Below are 21,619 nucleotides of genomic sequence, written 5' to 3'. Positions count from 1 at the left end.
TTAAAGCTGGAAATAATTGCCAGAAGTTACTGCAAGCCTCTGCACATTGTGATACAAAACTCTGCACTTTTATCTTGCAGCAGAGTCAGGTCTGTGCAATTTGAATAAACATTTTTGCACAGCTTGGATGGTGGAGCACAAAGTGCTGGAGCTTAAACAACCTGCTACATTCCTGCTGCTGCTGCTACATTCCTGTTGCTGGCTGCACGGCTCGTGCAATGTAATTAAAGCCCACAGAATGTGAAAGGCAAAGTGAGGGTGATGTGTGGATTGAGCTGTACTAGCCTCTCTCAACAGGGTGGTTCCATGGTGTAATGGTTAGCACTCTGGACTCTGAATCCAGCGATCCGAGTTCAAATCTCGGTGGAACCTAGAAAGCTCCCCCAGTGCTGTTTTTGACACACATCATAATCAAACTAACACCACAACAAAATACAAGTGCCGCGGAGCGTTTTTGAAAGTGGGGGGGGGGGGGGGCGGGGGGGTACTCTGCGATCATTGATCACTGGCCCGTGGGGGTACCTGGTGAAGGAGTGGAGCGACTGTGTGGGGTGGGGTGGGGGAAGGGTGTGGGAGGGAGGCATCCCCCTCCCACGATAGGAACTTTTAAAAATTTGACGTATTAAAATCATGTTTTAGTGCATTGTAGAAGTATGATTTCAATGTTTTTTGTTTGAAGTATTTTTAAGATAATGTAAGGCCTACATGAGCGACAGGAGCAGGTGATTATTATTTTTGTTATTGCTCGACCTCCAAAAACTGGGGGATAATAATACAGGCCATCCCTCATCTCAAAGTGGGAAAATATCCGCCCCCCCCCCCCCAACAAAAGTGGGGGGGATATATCTCCCCCCCCCCGGATCGACGTCAGTGCCTTCCACGGTACAGAAAATTTGACACTTTTTTAAAAAATGTGTTAGAATTTCAAATGCTATTTTTTTTTGTAGTTGGAAAAAGGGTCAAGAAATAACCACAACATTTCCTGATTTTGCAAAGTCATACAAATTATGTTTTTGCTCGGGGGAAAAAAAATCTGAGTATTTTGAAAGTATGCGGTCTCTTTTTGATGTATATTTCATTTTGATTTGAATTTAGAATCATCAAACAATGACATTAATAAAGGGGGTATATGTTCATGGAAACGTTACTTTATTAAAAGTAAGACTTTCAAGAAATTTAAAATGCATTTCAAATATACATTTCAATGCATTGAGTCTCTTGCCCATAGCAGGTGAATCAAGGACAAAAGTAGGTGAATCGCTTGCCCAGAGTAGGTCAATCAAGGACTAGAGGACAGATTTAAGGTGAAAGGGAAAATATTTCATAGGAATCGGAGGGGTAGCTTTTTCCACACAAAGGGTGGTGGGTGTATGGAACAAGCTGCCAGAGGAGGTAGTTGAGGCAGGGACTATCCCAACATTTAAGAAACAGTTAGACTGATACATGGATAGGACAGGTTTGGAGGGATATGGACCAAAAGCAGGTAGTGTAGCTGGGACATGTTAGCGGGTGTGGGCAAGTTGGGCCATAAGGCCTGTTTTCACACTGTATCAGTCTATGACTACATTATACCTCCACCATGCATGAATGCTTCAAAATCAAGTGGTCGAGTTTCATTGCCATATACTCAAGCATAGAAACATAGAAAATAGGTGCAGGAATAGGCCATTCGGCCATTCGAGCCAGCACTGCCATTCAATATGATCATGGCTGTTCATCTAAAATCAGTACCTCTTTCCTGATTTTTCCCCATATCCCTTGATTTCGCTGGCCCCAAGAGCTAAATGTAACTGTCTCTTGAAAACATCCAGTGAATTGGCCTCAACTGCCTTCTGTGGCAGGGAATTTCACAGATTTACAACTATCTGGGTGAAGAAAGTTTGTCCTCATCTAAGTCCTATATGGCCTACCCCTTATTCTTAAATTGTGGCCCCTGATTCTGTACTCCCCCAACATCGGGAACATTTAGTGCCGTATAGTCCAATTAAAGATAGTCCAAGTGTCTCCAATGAGGTGGGTCAGGACTGCTGTCAAGTTGTTGATAGGATGCTTATAACCCCTGAAACCCATAATAATCAGGAATCTGTCAAACTGATTGCCCATCAAGCTTTGAAAAGGGTTTATTCGGGCTGATCTTCTCCCATTGAACCCGAGACTTTTCTACTTGGCCATTTTGAGATGGTGTGAATGATTTCCTTGTCTTTTCTAAACCTTGTGGTACTATGACCACGCCCCTTGCCCCACCCATCCCACAGCCACCCAACCCCAAAGATCTTAGAGCACCCCCTCTCCCCGCTGCCCCGGGCCGCACACTCCCTCTCCCCGCTGCGGAAACAAAGATCCGATCTTTGGCTGGAAGCAAGATGGCGGAACAAGATGGCGGGGACTGGTCGCTAAAATGGGTCCTATAATCACCCATGAATCTGCCCATGAGCGTACTACACGTTTGCGTGAGAGTAACCCATCTTGCTCTGCTCTAAGATCTTTGCCCAACCCCACAAACAAACCAGCCCATGACAGTGTTCTGTCACCACTTCCACCTCTGGCTCATTTCCCAGAATCAAGTCCAGCAATGTCCCCTTCCCCCTTAAGCCAGAAGCAAATTGATTAAGAGAGTTTTCTAAACATAAAATAGCCACAAAGTGCTGGAGTAACTCAGGTCAGGCAGCATCTCTGGAGAACATGGTTTAGAACATTCAGGTCAGGACCCTTCTTCTTTATTTGAGTAAACACACATGGTTAGGGTAGCGAGTCTGGGTCAGAACATGGTTTTATTTCTGCATTTTTGAAATAACCGGTTGTTCATTTAATACCCAAGTTGCATTTACACACTCATATTTATCCAATAAAATGCTCAGATTTACTACTGAGAGGGTAGCTCCACATGTGTTTAATTTACCCATTTTTGAATCACGCTCTCCTTTCTTCGGTGTAACCTTGCTGTTACTATTTCTCAGTCCGTACATTCTGTGACCTTTTGAATAAGAGCATCATCACGATTCCAGAAAGGGATGTTATGCTGCAATGTCATTGACACACCACTAGAGGAGAAAAGAGATGCAAAGAACAGCTGATGTTGGTTTACCAGAACAAAAACATGACGGTTACTTCTACTTTACACTTTAGAGATCGAGTGCGGAAAGATTTTATTGTGCAGAAACAGACCCTTCGACCCACCGAGTCAGCGACAACCAATGACCACCACCAACACTATCCTACACACTAGGGACAGTTAAAAATGTTACCGAAGCCAATTCACCTACAAACCTGTGTCTTTGGAGTGTTGGATGAAGCCAGAGTCACAGGGAGAATGTACAATCTCCGTACAGACAGCACCCATAGTCAAGATTGAACCCAGTACTCTGGCACTGTAAGGCAGCAACTCTACCACCGCGCCACTGCCTACTATAACAACATTTAGAAAACATTTCGACAGGTGCAAGGACAAGAAAGGTTGAAAGAGATATGGGCCAAACACAGGCAGGATTAGTGTAGATGGGACATCTTGATCACCATGGACAAGAAGGGCTGAACGGCCTGTTTCCGCGCTGTATGACATAAGTGCCGGAGTAAATCAGTGGGCCATCTTTAGAGGACATGGATAGGTGATGTTTCAGTAAATTAATGTTGAAAACTCTGCACCTGATACAAACTACAACCCAAAGATGCTCTAATCCCCACCCTGTCACCATTCCTCAACCCCCACCCCCCCTTCACTTCTCAGCCCCCATCACCCCCCCCCCACTGTACCTCCCACAAACCTCCTTCCTCCACTCTGACCCCAGTCATGTTTTCACCATCCTCCTGACCACCCTATCTCCAATACACAATGGTCTGTCCTCACCAGGCCTTACCTGTAGAGTTACCTCAATGAGTTCTGGGCACGCCCTGTGGTAGAGCTTCTTCTACCACCTCTGCCTTTTTCTATGGGAAGGAATCCTCACTGCCCAGTGATGGCCCCATTCCCCAGCGGCCCTCTACCCTCTCTGGCCCTTCTTATTTCTAACTGCCGGCACGACATCAACTGAATTGACCTCTACTCCCCTCATAATTCTAATCTCACTCCTTTCGAATGCACAGCCCTCCGCTCACTTAACAACAAACCCAATGCTGCTATTAAACCCACCCAGAGTCTAAATCGAAGATAGACACGAAATGCGGGAGTAACTCAGCGGGACAGGCAGCATCTCTGGAGAGAAGGATTGTGTGACGTTTCGAGTCGAGACCCTTCTTCAGAGAGTCTAAAGGGTCACGACTCAAAACGTTCTCCAGAGATGCTGCCTTACGCCAGTTTCCTTTTAAAGCATTATCTCGTACTGGCAGAAGTGCACAAACACACACAATCACCCAAAACATGCCATGGGCATCAGGAAGCATGATTTCTTCTTTTTTTTTTTTTTTTTTTAAAGTCAGTAATGTCTATTTATTTTTAAACTAAGCTATACTGTTTTATGCCAATATTTTTCAGGCATATTAAAATAATCTTGCTACTTCTTTTTTTCTCCAAGCAATTACAAATAAAAAAAACTGGTTTATTTTCTCGTTTAACCAACACATGCACAAAACTGCAGTTGAATTTACAGAATATTTTGTTCACAATAACATTTTTACATGGAGTAGGTACAGGTTAAGCTCAAACCATAACAGTGTTTCAAAAATGACTGATGTCCACTTGCACCAATTCCTAAACATTAGCAATGATATAAACCTTTATTGTGCAGTCTGAAACATCAAAAGGCTTATTATAAAAATGTTGTAGAGATTACATTCATGAGAAATGCAGTATATTTCTGTTGGAGAGGATTTCAAGTAATTCCTCATACAAGGTGCTAAATGTAATTAAAGATTGTATAGTTGTTTAATAGGTCAGGTATGCTTGTTCCTTAAACTTCCAATGGAATACTACTTGATTAAGATAGTGAATTGATAAAGTTTAATGATTCACATTAAATTGCAAATAAGTGCGATATTTTTCCACGATCTATAAGTTTGCTGCCTGTCATGTTCTTTCCTATTGTTAACTGAGTATTAATTGATTGTTATGGGAATATTGTATATTGATCAATACTGTGATAACTATCAATACGAAGGAGGAAAAGAGGCATTCAAAGAACTCAGATGTAATACATTCAAAAACTGCAGTGAAAGGGTACTGTCATTTCTGTGCCCGCTGAATATGTCCTTTTTAAAGTAGAAACAAAGGACTGCAGATGCTGGTTTACAAAAAAAACACTCTGGAGTTCTGGAGTAACTCAGCAGGTCAGGTAGCATTTTTGGAGAACATGGATAGGTGATGCTTCGAGCCAAGACCCTTCCTCAGACATAGAACGGTCGTGATCCAAAACATTACCCACCCCTGTTGAAAGAAAAGTGCAGATGCTGGTTAATACACAAAAGGACACAAAGTGCTGGAGTAACGCAGGTCAGGCAGCACATCTAGAGAACATGGACAGGTGAGGTTTCTTCAGACAAAGAAGTGTCTTGGCCCAAAACGTTACCAAACCATTTTATCTGTAGATGCTGCCTGACCTCATGAGATATTCCAGCACCTTCTATCCTTTTAAAAACCTCAGTAAATAATTTTAATGAGTTTAACAAACTCCTTTCAATCAAATCAGCCATCAATTGCCAGGAGGGTAACTGCTGAACTTCACAAGTGCATCTTTAAAACAAATAGTTTTCAGTAAAAAACAGAAAATGCTGGAGAACCTCAGCAGGTCAGGCAGCATCTCTGGAGAACGTGGATAAGTGATGTTTCAGGTTGGAACCCTTCAGACTGAACTTGACAATCAATTTGAAGAAGGGTCCTGACCAGAAATGTCACCTTTCCTGTTCTCCAGAGATTCTACCTGACCCACTGAGTTACTCCAGGATTTTGTGTCTTTCTTTGGTAGACAAGCATCTGGAGTTCCTTGTTATCACCAGATTATTAGATCAGTTTACCTGATTTTCAGAATTCACAGGACAAGCTAGAATCATGTTTTTGAGTAAACAGACACAAGTGTAACGTTAACATCCATTAAGTGAACCGTTCAGAGGAGTTGCGGCAAGCATGCTGTGGACCTCGCCAGAACAATAGCCTCGAAGGTCCTCAAGGTGAAGTGTTTCTTGTGTATAAAGACAAATCCAAAAAGCACCAAATATTGAGCTGTTTGCAAGTCACCGCTTCTGAATGACATGCACTGTTCTCTCCCTCCATTCAAGAATAAGTATATATATAGCTCAAGAACAGAGAATTTCCCCATCTCACCCTGAATGCATTACACGAACAATAACATAAAATAAAATAGAACAGAATATATACGTTCTGGACTCGGAATGGTATTTGAAGAATTCTTCTTCTATCACTTCTGTATATCTCCATTTGAGAAAATAATTGTTGATGCAATTATGACCTTGTATGCAATATATTAATTTGAAAGCAGGCATGAACAATGGAAACATTCAAGTGACTTTGAAGACGAACGTCTCCCAGGTTTATCTGAAGTCCGATAAATTACAAGATTCAAGTCTCTATTCCTTGCAAAGACACAATGTCATACTTCAACACACTTGCGAGCCCGATTGCACCTTTGTTATGATATACCACCAGTGTTGGCTGCAGAACCGGCGTTGCACAAGTTAGGAACTGCACCGCCAGCACTACCACTTGATGTCCACGCTGGTCAGGGCCTCACTGAGCACGTGGTACTGTTTATGCAGCACCTCACGGACTTTAGTCGAGTTCCTTCCTTCCAACCACTGCTGGTAGAGCGTTTGCACATGTAGATTGGCTTCTGGCACGTGGACGGGCAGGTTGCTGTACATCACCTCCATCCGATGCAGCAAATCTTTATCCATTTTTCTATCTTCGGTCATAGCTTGACCTTTTCCGTTGAGACACCCTTATGATAAAAGTTACAAGCCATCAATGAAAACACTTTTGATCTTGACATTACCAGTTCAGTAAAGTGACATGCGACAAACAAAATAGCAATGTCACTCTATCTTTGTGTAACATTAACTCTAAGAACCAGAGGAAACCCATGTGGTCACATGGAGAATGTGCAGACTATGAACAGACAGAACCCGAGGTCAGGATTGAACCCTTGTCTCTGGCACTGCGGACAGCTTAATTATAGTCATGTATTGTCTTTCGCTGACAGGATAGCAGGCAACACAAAAAAGCTTTTCACTGTACCTCAGTACAGGTGACAATAATGTGCAGGGCAGGATTTGTTATATCGAGACTGGTGGGTGCCTGGAACAAACTGCCAGGGGTGGTGGTTGAGGCAGATGCAATTGTGGCATTTAAGAGGCTTTTGGCCTTAGCCTCAAGCCTTACCAGCTGCACCTCTTTGCTGCTCTTCTGATCTCCCTTCTTCCCGCCTCCTTGGTCTAAAATTAGATCAACCAGCAGGATTATTCTTTGCATAGGTAGGAACTGCAGAGCTGGTTTGCACTGAAGATCGGCACACAATGCGGGAGTAGCACAACAGGGCAGGCAGCATCTGTGGAGAGAATGAATGGGTGACATTCATCCCAAAACATCACCCATTCCTTCTCCCCAGAGATGCTGCCTGTCCTGCTGAGTTACTCCAGTATTGTGTGTCAATCTTTGGATTATTTTTTGCTTTTATTAATAATTATTTTTTACTCCAGTATTGTGTGTCAATCTTTGGATTATTTTTTGCTTTTATTAATAATTATTTTTTCCACTGGCATGGATAAATACACAGAGTAGGGAAGTTGGCTCCATTTGACAATCCTCTCCCTTCATTCTATGATGGCCATATTGATGGAAAAATATCTGTCTCCCAAACTAACTTGCCATGGGGAGAATGCTCTTCCCTAGACAGGATTAACAGGGTAAAATAAACCACCGGTTTGATATCAATGCAGCCTCACATTAAAACAGCTGAAGGGAAAATGCTTTACCTCCAGGGCATGCAAGGACTTCGATGAAGTGATAAGGAAACTTCCCTTTCTTCAGTTTGTGAACCATGTTCTGAATATTCCTGAATCCATAGGTGGCAGCGAATTGTAAAAGTATTTCCCCGTCTTTTTCCAGAGTCACCTCTTGGAAGTCTTTATTCCTAAACAAAAAGCACAAAGATCAGAAAGAAAATTGACAGCAGGCAACATTCACAAAGTCATTCAAAGTTGAAGAACTCTCCTACAGCAGATTAAAGGGCACAGAATAAATAGTGTGATCACATTCACAGAAGTAGGTTCCTTTACAACATTTTTGTGTTTTATATTCTTACATTGTGTTCTCTTATTATGAGAAAATCTTTTAAACATTTTTCTGGGAAAGAATGTTGACAGTACATAAGGCACAGTGACACAGCTGGTAGAGTAATGCCTCACAGCGCCAGAGACCTGGGTTCGATCCTGACTTTGGGTGCTGGCTGTGTACAGTTTGCACATTCTCCCTACGACCGCATGGATTTTCTTCTCATGCTCCAGTCTCCTCCTACATCCTAAACTCCCATGTCCCTTTGCACCTCAAATTTCTGAACCTTCTCCCCATTTAGAAAGTAGTTTACACCTTCATTCCTTCCACCAAAGTGCATGACATCACTTTGCTTGCTATGTTCCATTTGCCACCTCTTTACTCACTCTTCCAACCCTCTCCAAGTACCTCTGCAGCTACTCTGCCCCCCCACCTATCTTCATATGATCTGAAAACTTGGCCATAGAGCCATCAATTCCATCATCCGGACATTGACATATAACATGAAAAGGAGCAGACCCAACACCGACCCCTGCAGAATACCACTAGTCACAGGCAGCCAACCAGAAAAAATCCCCCTTCATTCACATTCTTTGCCCTCTGCCAGTCAGCTAATCGTCTCTCCACACTAATACCACGGGCTCCTCTAATACCATGGGCACCTATCTTGTCCAGCAGCCTCACGTGCACCAAAATTAGAGCACATGGTATTGGGGGAAGGGTGTTGACGTGGATAGAAAATTGGTTGGCAGACGGGAAGCAAAGAGTAGGAGTGTACGGGCCCTTTTCAGAATGGCAGGCAGTGGCGAGTGGAGTGCCGCAAGGCTCTGTGTTGGGGCCGCAACAGTTTTACCATATATATTAATGATTTGGAAGAGGGAATTAGGAGCAACACTAGCAAGTTTGCGGATGACACAAAGCTGGGTGGCAGTGTGAACTGTGAAGAGGATGTTAAGAGGTTGCAGGGTTACCTGGACAGGTTGAGTGAGTGGGCAGATGCAGTATAATATAGATAAATGTGAAGTTATCCACTTTGGCGGTAAAAACAAGGGGGCAGATTATTATCTCAATGGTGTTAGGTTAGGTAAGGGGGAGGTGCAACAAGACCTGGGTGTCCTTGTACACCAGTCACTGAAAGTTGGCGTGCAGGTACAGCTGGCAGTGAAGAAAGCTAATGGAATGTTGGCCTTCATAACAAGAGGATTTCAGTATAGGAGTAAAGAGGTTCTTCTGCAGTTGTATAGGGCTCTGGTGAGACCACATCTGGAGTATTGTGTACAGTTTTGGTCTCCTAATTTGAGGAAGGATATCCTTGTGATTGAGGCAGCGCAGCGTAGGTTCACGAGATTGATCCCTGGGATGGCGGGACTGTCATATAAGGAAAGATTGAAAAGGCTAGGCTTGTATTCACTGGAGTTTAGAAGGATGAGGGGGGAGGGATCTTATAGAATTATATAAAATTATAAAAGGACTGGACAAGCTAGATGCAGGAAAAATGTTCCCTATGTTGTGTGAGTCCAGAACCAGGAGCCGCAATCTTAGAATAAAGGGGAGGTCATTTAAGACCGAGGTGAGAAAAAACGTTTTCACCCAGAGGGTTGTGAATTTATGGAATTCCCTGCCACAGAGGGCAGTGGAGGCCAAGTCACTGGATGGATTTAAGAGAGAGTTAGATAGAGCTCTAGGGGCTAGTGGAGTCAAGGGATATGGGGAGAAGGCAGGCACAGGTTATTGATAGGGGACGATCAGCCATGATCACAAATGAATGGCGGTGCTGGCTCGAAGGGCCGAATGGCCTTCTCCTGCACCTATTTTCTATGTTTCTAAAACACCCCCTTCATTCACGTTCTTTGTCCTCTGCCAGTCAGCTAATCTTCTCTCCACGCTAATAGCACAGGCTTCACCAATACTACTGCCACCTTATCAAAGGCCTTCTGAAAACCCAAGTAATCAACATCCACTGACTCTTCTTTGTCTATCCTGCTTGTTAACGCCTCAAAAAACGGCAACAGGTAGATTTCCCCAATTTTATCATGTGCTTCCAAGTACTCAGAAACCTGATCACTAATAATGGATTGTAATGTGTTACCAACCACAGAAGTGAGTAACTGGCCTATAATTTATTTACTCTTGCCTTGCACCCTTCTTAACCAGTGGAATTACATTCACAATTTTCATCTTTCACGAGGTTGGGAAAATTTGCTTGACTACCAAGTGAAAATAATCTTCCACTGTCTGGGCCATCAGAACTCTGGGCAAATAGTACAAATACCTGAGTGTTTTGTAGACGATTTCTTTCACCTCAATGCCAAAGATTTCCTTAGCAGCATATTTAAAAATGTGTTCTAGGAAGCCATCAGATCCCCTCCCATCATGCCTTGAAATACCTATGTCACCAATTTCTTCAAACCTGCATCAAATAAAAAATAATTGAAAACCGCACACATTTCTCATAAACCAGCACTAAAATTTCCCATTAAGTAAAATTAGAACATCTTACAAATTGTCTAAAGCTGTTGGCTCCACATCTGTCAGCTGAAAACCTTTTTGATCCATCATCTGTTCTATTTCACCTGAAATAATATTAAGGTACGTATAAATCACTTTCAGCTTGTGTATTTAACATGGAACAGAGAACAGTATTGCTCAAGAACGGGCCATGCAGCCCACAATGTCTGCAACAAACATGATGCCTAGACTAATCCTTATAATCTATATGCCCACATTCCCTGCATATCCATGCGCCTATCCAAAAGTCTCGTAAACATAGAAACATAGAAATTAGGTGCAGGAGTAGGCCATTCGGCCCTTCGAGCCTGCACCGCCATTCAATATGATCATGGCTGATCATCCAACTCAGTATCCCGTACCTGCCTTCTCTCCATACCCTCTGATCCCGTTGGCCACAAGGGCCACATCTAACTCCCTCTTAAATATAGCCAATGAACTGGCCTCAACTACCCTCTGTGGCAGAGAGTTCCAGAGATTCACCACTCTCTGTGTGAAAAAAGTTCTCCTCATCTCGGTTCTAAAAGATTTCCCCCTTATCCTTAAGCTGTGACCCCTTGTCCTGGACTTCCCCAACATCGGGAACAATCTTCCTGCATCTAGCCTGTCCAACCCCTTAAGAATTTTGTAAGTTTCTATAAGATCCCCTCTCAATCTCCTAAATTCTAGAGAGTATAAACCAAGTCTATCCAGTCTTTCTTCATAAGACAGTCCTGACATCCCAGGAATCAATCTGGTGAACCTTCTCTGCACTCCCTCTATGGCAATAATGTCCTTCCTCAGATTTGGAGACCAAAACTGCACGCAATACTCCAGGTGTGGTCTCACCAAGACCCTGTACAACTGCAGTAGAACCTCCCTGCTCCTATACTCAAATCCTCTTGCTATGAAAGCCAACATACCATTTGCTTTCTTTACTGCCTGCTGCACCTGCATGCCTACCTTCAATGACTGGTGTACCATGACACCCAGGTCTCGCTGTATCTCCCCCTTTCCCAATCGGCCACCATTTAGATAATAATCTGCTTTCCCGTTTTTGCCAACAAAATGGATAACCTCACATTTATCCACATTATACTGCATCTGCCAAACATTTGCCCACTCACCCAGCCTATCCAAGTCACCTTGCAGTCTCCTAGCATCCTCCTCACACCTAACACTGCCCCCCAGCTTAGTGTCATCCGCAAACTTGGAGATATTGCCTTCAATTCCCTCATCCAGATCATTAATATATATTGTAAATAGCTGGGGTCCCAGTACTGAGCCTTGCGGTACCCCACTAGTCACTGCCTGCCATTGTGAAAAGGACCCGTTTACTCCTACTCTTTGCTTCCTGTTTGCCAGCCAGTTCTCTATCCACATTAATACTGAACCCCCAATGCCATGTGCTATTAAGTTTGTAAACACCTCTATTGTATCTGTCCCGACCAACATAGAGGGTTGGCACAGTGGTAGAGTTGCTGGCTTGCAGCATTAAAGACCCAGGCTGGATCTCAACGACAAGTGCTGTCTGTACGGAGCTAGTACTTTCTCCCTGTGACCACGTGTGTTTGCTTAGAGATCTTCAGTTTCCTCCCATACTCCAAAGTCATACAGGTTTGTCAGTTAATTGGCTTTGCAGACATGTAATTTGTCCCCAATGAGTCTCGGGAGGCTGAAGGGCCTGTTTCTCTAAACTAAACCAGCCTAGTAGCGAGTTCCAGGCACTTATCACCCTCTATCAGGTCACGTCCTAGACTTCTAACCAGAGAGACTCAAAGATGATATTTTAGTTCAGTTAGTTTAGTTTAGAAACATCATTTAGCTCAATAATTCCATGCTGACCCACTGATCACCCGTTCACCCTAGTTCTTTGTTATCCCACTTTCTTAACCGCTCCCAATACATTAAGGACATTAGAGAAGCAAATTAACCTGCAGATATTATAGAACATTTGTCAAGGCAGTAATTCTCCTGACCAGTAAAAGACCTGTTATTTGGTGAGTTTCAATACAAGTACAAAAATGAAAATCTTTCTGAAACCCAAAGTCATTTTTGTCCAGTCAACAGTTCACTGGACGATCGATCAGAAGGAGGCGATGGCTGGAGGCCCCTGCAGCAACATGGGGCTCGCCTAGATCGGGCGCAGTGCCAGAAGACCGAGAGCATGGATTGGACTAGATTTTGACATGGCGACTCTTGCATGAGGTCTCAGTGGACTATTTCTATGCGCTTTGCATTAAACGGGAATTGTGCTTAAGTAAGGCAATACTTTCCTGAACTGTGTGCAAAAATAACAAAAATTTCACAGTACTACTGACAATAAAAAGACACAAAATGCCGGAGTAACTCAGCAGGACAGGCAGCATCTCTAGAGAGAAGGAATGGGTGACGTTTCGGGTCGAGACCCTTCTTCAGACTGAAAGTTAGGGGAAAGGGAAGAGATCTAGATGATGATGAAGAGAGATATAGAACAAATGAATGAAAGTTATACAAAAAAAGTGCCAATGCCATTGTTAGCTCTAGCTAGGTGAGAACAAAAGCTGGGGCGACTTGGGTGGGGAAGGGATGGAGAGAGAGGGAATGCAGGGGTTACTTGAAATTAATGAAATCAATATTCACACCACTGGGCTGTAAGCTGCCCAAGCGAAATATGAGATGTTGTTCCTTCAAATTGTGTTTAGCCTCACTGTGATAAAGGAGGAGGTGCAAGTGAACTTCTGCCGCACCTGAAAGGACCACTGGGGTCCCTGGACAGAGTCGAGGGAGGAAGTATAGGGACAGGTGTTGCATCTCCTGCAGAACGTGGAAATGGGAAGATGTGACTAGTGGTGGGCAGCTTACAGCATACAGGGAGTATGAATATTGATTTCAAGTTTGTACGTTTGTAGGTTAATTGGCCTCTGTAAATTATAAATTGTCCCTAGTGTGTAGGGTAGTGTTGGTGTACAAGGTGATCACTGGTCAGGGCGGAGTTGGTGGGCCAAAGGGCCTATTTAAACGCTGTATCTCCGTTCCTGAAAGAATGAGGAGATCTCTGATGCGCTGGTATGGAAAACCTCATCCTGGGCGCAGATGCGGGCGCAGACGGAGGAATTGGGAGTAGAGGATAGAGTCTTTACAAGAAGCAGGGTGGGAAGAAGTGTAGTCAAGATAGCCATGGGAGTCAGTAGGTTTATAGTAGATGTCAGTCAATGGTCTGTTACTTGTTATGGAGATAGTGAGATCTAGAAACGAGAGGGAGATGTCGTCCTGTTTTGATAAGGAACACTTCCTAAAATGGTGACATTACCTGATGTTAGTACGCAGTCAACATCCTGTATCTTATGAACACTGCTGTAAAAGTCTTCTCCTAGTGCCTCCAATTTTTTATCATAGCAGGGAGTTATGACAACATGAAAGATCTTCTCAGGTGGGAGTTGCTGAAACAAAATTTAACAAGTCAATGCGGGACTGAAATTCCTTTACAGTTTTAGCAGAACAGTATTTGTCTCAATACTGCACTTCGACTGAACTCCAGCAAAACAAATCAAACGCCAATACACAAAGTAATTTACAATCTAGTTCTTTACACTTCAACGGTTTCTAATATAGGGCACATGGAGAATTTAAATACAGCAACCCGATTCTTCAACATGCCTGCAGCATTTGGTTGTGTTACATTCTCAGATTTTCCCAGACTGTTTATTTCATTGCATTAGATTTTCTTTTTAGACTTTAGAGATACAGTGCATAAACAGGCCTTTTGGCTAACCGAGTCCGCACCGAACAGCATTCACCCCATACACTAACACTATCCTACCTACGAGGGACATTACAGTTTCACCAACGCAATTAAGCAAACCCGAGATGGACACAAAAAGTAAGGTCAGGCAGCATCTTCTACATAGCAGCGACTGTTTGGGTTCGTTTCTCCAGATCTGAGTTGCCCAAATTTGGAAAGACACTGGTAATTTCAATACTGCCTTATTCCTGAACTCCAACCCAGTCAAACGCCAATGTTACACAAAATGCTTTACCCCCACATTCAACGGTTTCTCTATATAGGATGGGACAGCAACCCATGTTTTCATGCCTGCAAATTTAAAAATTTGGCCAGTCTTCAAACTCAAATTTGGGGCAGAGACTTCACATTCCAGATTTCTCAGAGAGTACTTCTGAGAGATACAGATATTATAAACACATTTTGAACTAACAGCGAGTCCGCACCGAACAGCATTCACCCCATACACTAACACTATCCTACCTACGAGGGACATTACAGTTTCACCAACGCAATTAACCTGCAAACCCGAGATGGACACAAAATGCTGGAGTAACCCAGCAGGTCAGGCAGCATCTCTGGAGAGAGGGAGCAGGCGATGTTTCGGGTCGCCCCCTTCAAAATTGGAAGGACCTCGACCCGAAACGTCACCTATTCCCTTTCTCCAGAGATGCTATCTGACTCACTGAGTTACCCCAACATTTTGTGTCTATCTGGGATGTAAAGCAGCATCTGCAGTTTCTTCCTACACAACCTACAAACCCGTACATCTTTGGAATGTGGGAGGAAACTGGAGCTTCAGGTGAAAACCCAAGCAGTCACAGAGAGAACGTAGAAACTCCATACAGAGAGCACCAAGAGTTAGGATCGAATCTGGGTCGCTGACGTTGTAAGGCAGCAACTCTACTGCTGCGACACTGTGCCACCCTTTATTTAAATAAAAATATTTCTGTATTGGTTTCCATTGGGTTTTTTTTTTAAATAAGATTATGCAGTTTAAGAATATGTCTTTTCAATGCCCTGATTCTGGTCACATTTAATGAATGATGCAGAAAAGTTAATGTATATTGAATTAAGCAATATATTATCCAGCAATTTGATGGTCGTTTTGGTTTAATTGTCAACATATTAAACCATAAGAGTTTGGATGGTTGCTATATCTCAGCAGAGTTGTTTAGGTAAGATTATTTATTTATTTTGAGACAAAGGTTGTAGTTATATCGTTCACAACATAATGGCTGTTGCAAATCATTGCCATCTGTGACAGCACAGGAGAGTGCCTTTAGCAAAGCACGGAAGAGGTCATTAATCTTGTTTACAATGCTCCTGAGCATCAGAAGGTACAGAACAACAAGCAGTTAGATGACAGAATGTCTTGGCACTTTCACATCAACATATTGGGTCAAAACAATGAGACACTTATGCAACATCCTCTCCTGCTGCTCCCTTCTGCGATTCCTCCAGCTTTTCGTCAGGCACTTATGATGTTCAGCAATGTATTCACCAACGCAGGAGATGTTCAGAGTCAGTTCAGATTGACAGCAAAATCAATTTGGGTGATGTTTTGGGTCAGAATCCTTGCCGAAACATCACCTATTCTTTTTCTCCAGAGAAGCTGCCTGAGCTGCTGAGTTACTCCAGCGTTTTGCGTCTATCTTCGGTATAAACCAGCACCTGCATTTCCTTCCTTCATAAGTAAAATCAACCAATATTTCTGAAGCTAGATGAAGCGAGGAAAATTGGCTGACAGCAGACACAAGGAACTGCAGATGTCGGAATCTTGAGCAAAAGACGAATTTACTGGAGGATTCTGGTGCACGTTTTATGTAGAGAGAGTGGTGGGTGCCTGGAACATGCTGCCAGGGGAGGTGGTGGAGGCTTTTAGACAGGCACATGGAACTGCAGGGAATGGAAGGATATGGATCGTGTGCAGGCAGAGGAGATTTGTTTAACTTGGCATCATGTTCAGTACATACATTGTGGGCTGAAGGGCCGAGGTAGACTGGATATGGAAAGGATGTATCCAGTAATGGGAGAGTCTAAAACCAGAAGGCCTCAGGATAAAAATATGTACCTTCAAAACAGATGAGGAGGACTTTATTTTGCCAGAGGATGGTGAATGTGTGGATTTCATTGTGACAGACGGATTTGGAGCCCAAGACGTTGGGTATTTTCAAAATGGAAAATGACAAGATTCTAGATTAGTAAGGGTGTCTACAGGGAGAAGGCAAGAGAATGGGGTTGAGATGAAAGTTAGATCAGCCATGAGTGAATGTCAGAGTGGATGATCAAGAAGGGTCTCGACCCGAAACATCACCCATTCTTTCTCTCTGTCCCGCTGGGTTACTCCAACATTTTGTGTATATCTTTGATTTAAACCAGCATCTACATTTCCTGCCTACACATGATGGGTTGAATAGCATGTCTTATGTTTTTATGATCTTTCTGTGCAGTACTCAATCTCTCTTAGGATTACACCATTACCTAACCAGCAATTAGCCTATCGGAACCACCCTGCTCGATGCCATCTGTTGCTGGCCCAGATTTGTCCAGGCCTTTTCTTGCACCAGTTCCACCACCCTCTCCACAATCTGTCTGAAGAAAGGTCATGGCCTGAACCTTCACCTATCCATTTTCTCCAGAGATGATGTCTGATCCACTGAGTTACCCCAACACTTTGTGTCTATCATTATTACTGTACTGTCCCATGTCCTACAAACTGGCTGAGTTCCTCCAGCACTTTGACATTGGTTAAGGCTGCAGGGGAACATTCAATGCCCTTCTAGCTGGCAGTAGAAACTCTTACTGTGAAATTGCATATAGTTAATGGATATTGTTAAGGTAAAGATTAGTTTGGGTCTCATGGGTTATGGGGAGAAGGCAGGAAAATGGAGTTAAGAGGGAAAGATAAATCAGCCATGATTGAATGGCACAGTAGACTTAATGGGCCGAATGGCCTCATTTTGCACCTATCACTAATGAACATGATTTGTCAGAGAGGTCAACATTATAAAACTGTGCCATTATCATCCATTTACCTGCTTTTTGGCAAAATAGTCCTTTATCAGAGATCCCATCACTTGATGTGGGGATTTGGCAGTACAGATGTGTGGAAGCACGAGGCTACCGAGGGCTTTCTCAGCGTAACGGATCCAGCCTGCAACAGATCATCATTGAATTGCATCATCAAATGTTGCACTAACTTCAAGAACCAAGAGTTTAGTTTAGTTCAGAGATACAGCGCGGAAACAGGACCTTTGGCCCACCATGTCTGCACTGACCAGCGATCATACACACACTACGGACCATTTACAAATTTTCTCAGCTAAATTAGCCTGAAAACCTGGATGTCTTTGTAGTGTGGGAGAAAACCGGAGCACACTACCGAAAATCCACGTGGTTACGGTAGTACATGCAAACTCTGTATAGACAGCACCCATAGTCAGGATCGAACCCGGGTCTCTGGCGCTGTAAGGCAGCAACTCTTCCACTGCACTACCGTGCTGCCAAGAGTCCAGGAACGGAGCAATGAAATTCTTACTTGCTGCAAAGTTACAGCCCCATTAATGCAATATCACAACTTATAAATATACAATAATGTTTGTAGATTAATCAATCACTGCAAGTTGCTACATAGATAACATAGAACTGGGGTGTGAATGAGTGCTGAATGGTTTTCCAAAAATAAAACTTATTTTGTAGACTGATGTGAACACAAGCAACTTGTTACCACATCCTCACTTTTAGATATTGAGATGAGTGAAGTATTTAAAATGGACCGACAAGATAGTAAATAAATGTGATGTAGTATAGCACCAGAACGTGGCGACTTTCTGCATGCTGTTCCAGAATTGGATCGTTTGCTACGATTTGACTGAATAGATTACAGAAACGAGAATTTTACTGTATCTCTGTACTCGTGACAATAAATAAATCAAACATTTGGAAGCCTCGCTCCTCCTGTGTTTTAGTGTGTGTTATGTCTCCTTGATAATTATTATGGATGAGATTAAAACCAAGGACTTCCATGAATGGGTGATATTTAAATATTCAAAGAAAATGAAGAGAATGGAATTCAATATAACCCTGTCAGTTGCAGTCAGAGTTATACAGCCTGCAAACAGGCCCTTCAGCCCAACTTCAATACAGCCCAAGGTGCCCATCTAAGCTAGTCCCATTTACCCGCATTTGGTCCATTTTCCTCTAAACCTTTCATATCCATGAAACTGCCTAAGTTTCTTATAAATGTTGTTACCATACCTGCCTCAAATACCTCCTCTGGCAGCTCAAGCTCCATCCACACATCACTCTAGGTTACCTCTCAGGTTCCTATTATGTACGAGTATGCACGTTCCCTTTGTGACCCCGTGGGTTTTCTCCAGGAGCGCCGGTTTCGTCTCACATTCCAAAGACATGCAGTTTTGTAGGTTAATTGGCCGCTAGTGTAGAGGATATAACTAGTGTACTGGTGAGAACGTGGGATACCATAGAACTAATCTGCCTAGAACACGAGATGGATGGTCAGAGCTGACTCGGTGGATCAAAGGGCCCGTTTCTCTAAACTTCCAAACTTGACACATGATCAACAAGAGGCTATGCAACAGCAAATGGTTTACCCACCGCTCAAAAACAGTCCTTGAAAAACAAGTGTTACCAACACCAACTTGTAGAACTATGTATCTGATGGCTATAGAGGGCTCAGAATAAAAGGACATTCCTGCAAAACGGTGATGAAGAAGAATGTCTTTAGTCAGTTTGCTGAATCTGTGGAATTCAGTCACAGATCGCTGTTGAGGCCAAGACATTGGGTGTTTTTAAGGCGGAAATTGACAGTTTCTTGATTAGTGAGGGCATCGAAGGTTAAGGATAGAGGGCAGGAGAATGGGGTTGAGTGGGAAAACCAGATTAGCCATGATCGAATACCGATGGGCTGAATGGCCTAATTCTGCTTCTATGTCTTATGGTTTTATGATTAGCGAGGAAAAATTGAGAACAATTGATCATTTGTGTAGATTCCGATGTTACAAAGAGGAACTAAAAATGGCTGTGATTTATTTATATCTATGACTTTGCACATTTACTTCCTTCTGTAACATAAATCAACAGTTCAGTTACCTAACAGTTGTGCAAGGGAAGGCTAACCTTGTCAACAAGGCTTACATCCCACAAAGGAACATAAAAAAAGACTCTAATCAAGTATTTTGAATTTACCCAAGCACAAGGAAGTAGATAATAGAGTTTAGACCACAGACAGACACTGTGGAATCTCCACTGCTGTTAATTCTCTGGGTTGCATCGCCGTTTCATGTATTCTGGCACCAATAAAATTCTGAACATAAACGCTTGGTGAACAGAGGTTGGTCGGTATATGGAACGAGCAGCCAGAGGGGGCAGGTACTACAACAACATGTCTGGGACAGTTGGACAGGTACATGGACAGGATAGGTTTACAGGGATATGGGCCAAACACAGACAGGTGCAACGAGTGCAGATGGGGCATCTTGATCGGCGTGGGCAAGTTAGGCTGAAGGGCCTGTTTCCGTGTCTATGACTCTAATTTAAGTAAACAATTTTAGACACCAGCGAATATACAAGGCAGATTTGAAATTTGTAACATATTCAAATGGTAAAATATTTATTAAATGCAATTAAAACATAACTTTGACCGAGAATAACTCGGATGAAGTTTGTGCCAGGCCTGTGAAAGGGAGCATTTCAACACAGACTTGACTATAACTGTACATTGCCTTCTAGATGATCGCTGGTGTGATATTTTGTTAAATGGTTCTAAGTGCTACCCATCATGGAGGAGGTATTCCGTTAATGTCCATGACAAGTTCCACAGGGCAACTCACATTAAGACACAGATATATGGGGATGCTCAGTAATATACTGTGTACTTCCTCACATGTTTTTTTGGTCAGAGAAAGTTGTAAGAAGAATCAAATTAAAATTACAACTATCATCCAAGAGAGGGGATCTCGTTGAAATCTACCAGATAATGTAATGCCAAGAAAGAATGGGTGAGGAAAGTAGGTTTCCCATATTGGGAAGAGTGTAGAACCAGAGGGCACGGCCTCAGAATAAAAGGACATACCTTCAGAATGTCGACGAGGATGAACTTCTCTAACAAAGAGTGGTGAATGTGTGGAATTCATTGTCACAGACAGCTGTGGAGGCCACGTCATTGGGCAGAGATTGATAGTTTGATTAGTAAGGGGGTTAAGGTTATGGGGTGAAGGTAGGAGAATGGGCTTGAGAGGGAATAAAGGATCAGCCATGATAGAATAGCAGAGTAGACCGATGGACTGAATGGCCTAATTCTGCTATGTCTTATCAATGTAGATTTCTTCCAAAATGCCAATGAGATAATCTTTTCCCACAAGCATGCATACGGTCCACTCCACTAGAAGGGAATTAAGGACAAAAAATAATTTACAAGTATTTGGTCCCACATAAAACATCAATGTTAAAGTGAGCGAGTGTTTAAATTGCAAATGAAATAACACTAGCGGATCTAATGATCAAGAGTATTTCCTGTGTAGTCGTATTCTACCAATTTTCTTACTGGCATTTTGCTTTTAACTTGTCTTTTTTTTCGTTCCCTTTTCTGACATTTGCCATCATTTAACAACAGGAAACCATAAGGCTTCCCACGAGTCCTGCAATTGAAAAATACTGGGGCTGTTCACCAGAATCACTATGAACGTTTATCACCAAACAACAAGCTATGTAACTGTGTCAACTTCTGGTAGTCCAGTTACACAAGGAAGTGGAATAAGTGATGAGACATAAGGAACTGCAGATGTTGGAATCTTGAGGGGGGGAAAAAAAAAAAAAAAAACGAAAAAAAACTATTGGAGTAACTCAGCAGGTCAGGCAGCATCTCAAGAGAACGTGGATATGTGATGATTTGGGGTTTTGGGTTGAGACTTCTTTAGACTGATTGTAGGGGGGGGGGGGGGGGGGGGGGGGGGGGCTGGAAGCTGGCAGAGAGAGAGGGGGGGTGGTGCAAAGCCAAGCAAGTGATATAGTGGGGGGGGGGGGGGGGGGGGGGGGGGGGGAAGGATTGATTGGCAAATCGGTGGACAGAGATGAAAAGGAGACAAAGGGCTGGGAGAGGAGAGGAGAGTTGTGAGTATGTTGTATGGTTT

The 21,619-nt window shown here is 43.0% G+C and overlaps 1 protein-coding gene and 1 non-coding gene across 4 annotated transcripts in view; one reads left to right on the top strand and one right to left on the bottom strand.

Annotated features, from left to right (window-relative positions):
- Positions 1 to 300: 300 nt before the first annotated feature.
- Positions 301 to 372, top strand: trnaq-cug (transfer RNA glutamine (anticodon CUG)). The gene has a single exon. It is a non-coding gene; the product is annotated as a tRNA-Gln (tRNA).
- Positions 373 to 4,511: 4,139 nt separating this feature from the next.
- Positions 4,512 to 21,619, bottom strand: part of narf (nuclear prelamin A recognition factor) — a 31,808-nt gene continuing 14,700 nt past the window's right edge. For all 3 annotated transcript variants that reach the window (XM_055653614.1, XM_055653616.1, XM_055653615.1), the window contains exons 7-12: positions 17,504 to 17,622; positions 13,995 to 14,124; positions 10,716 to 10,788; positions 10,488 to 10,625; positions 7,918 to 8,075; positions 4,512 to 6,884 (exon numbers count right to left, since the gene is read on the bottom strand). In XM_055653614.1, coding sequence (XP_055509589.1) covers positions 6,643 to 6,884; positions 7,918 to 8,075; positions 10,488 to 10,625; positions 10,716 to 10,788; positions 13,995 to 14,124; positions 17,504 to 17,622 — 860 coding nt within the window. In that variant the 3' untranslated portion in view covers positions 4,512 to 6,642. The remainder of the gene's footprint in view (positions 6,885 to 7,917; positions 8,076 to 10,487; positions 10,626 to 10,715; positions 10,789 to 13,994; positions 14,125 to 17,503; positions 17,623 to 21,619) is intronic.

This window comes from Leucoraja erinacea, chromosome 23 (genome assembly GCF_028641065.1).
Source record: "Leucoraja erinacea ecotype New England chromosome 23, Leri_hhj_1, whole genome shotgun sequence".
Lineage (NCBI taxonomy): Eukaryota > Metazoa > Chordata > Chondrichthyes > Rajiformes > Rajidae > Leucoraja > Leucoraja erinaceus.
The sequence above is the reverse complement of the archived record's forward strand: the minus strand, read 5'-3'. Positions and strand labels throughout refer to the sequence as shown.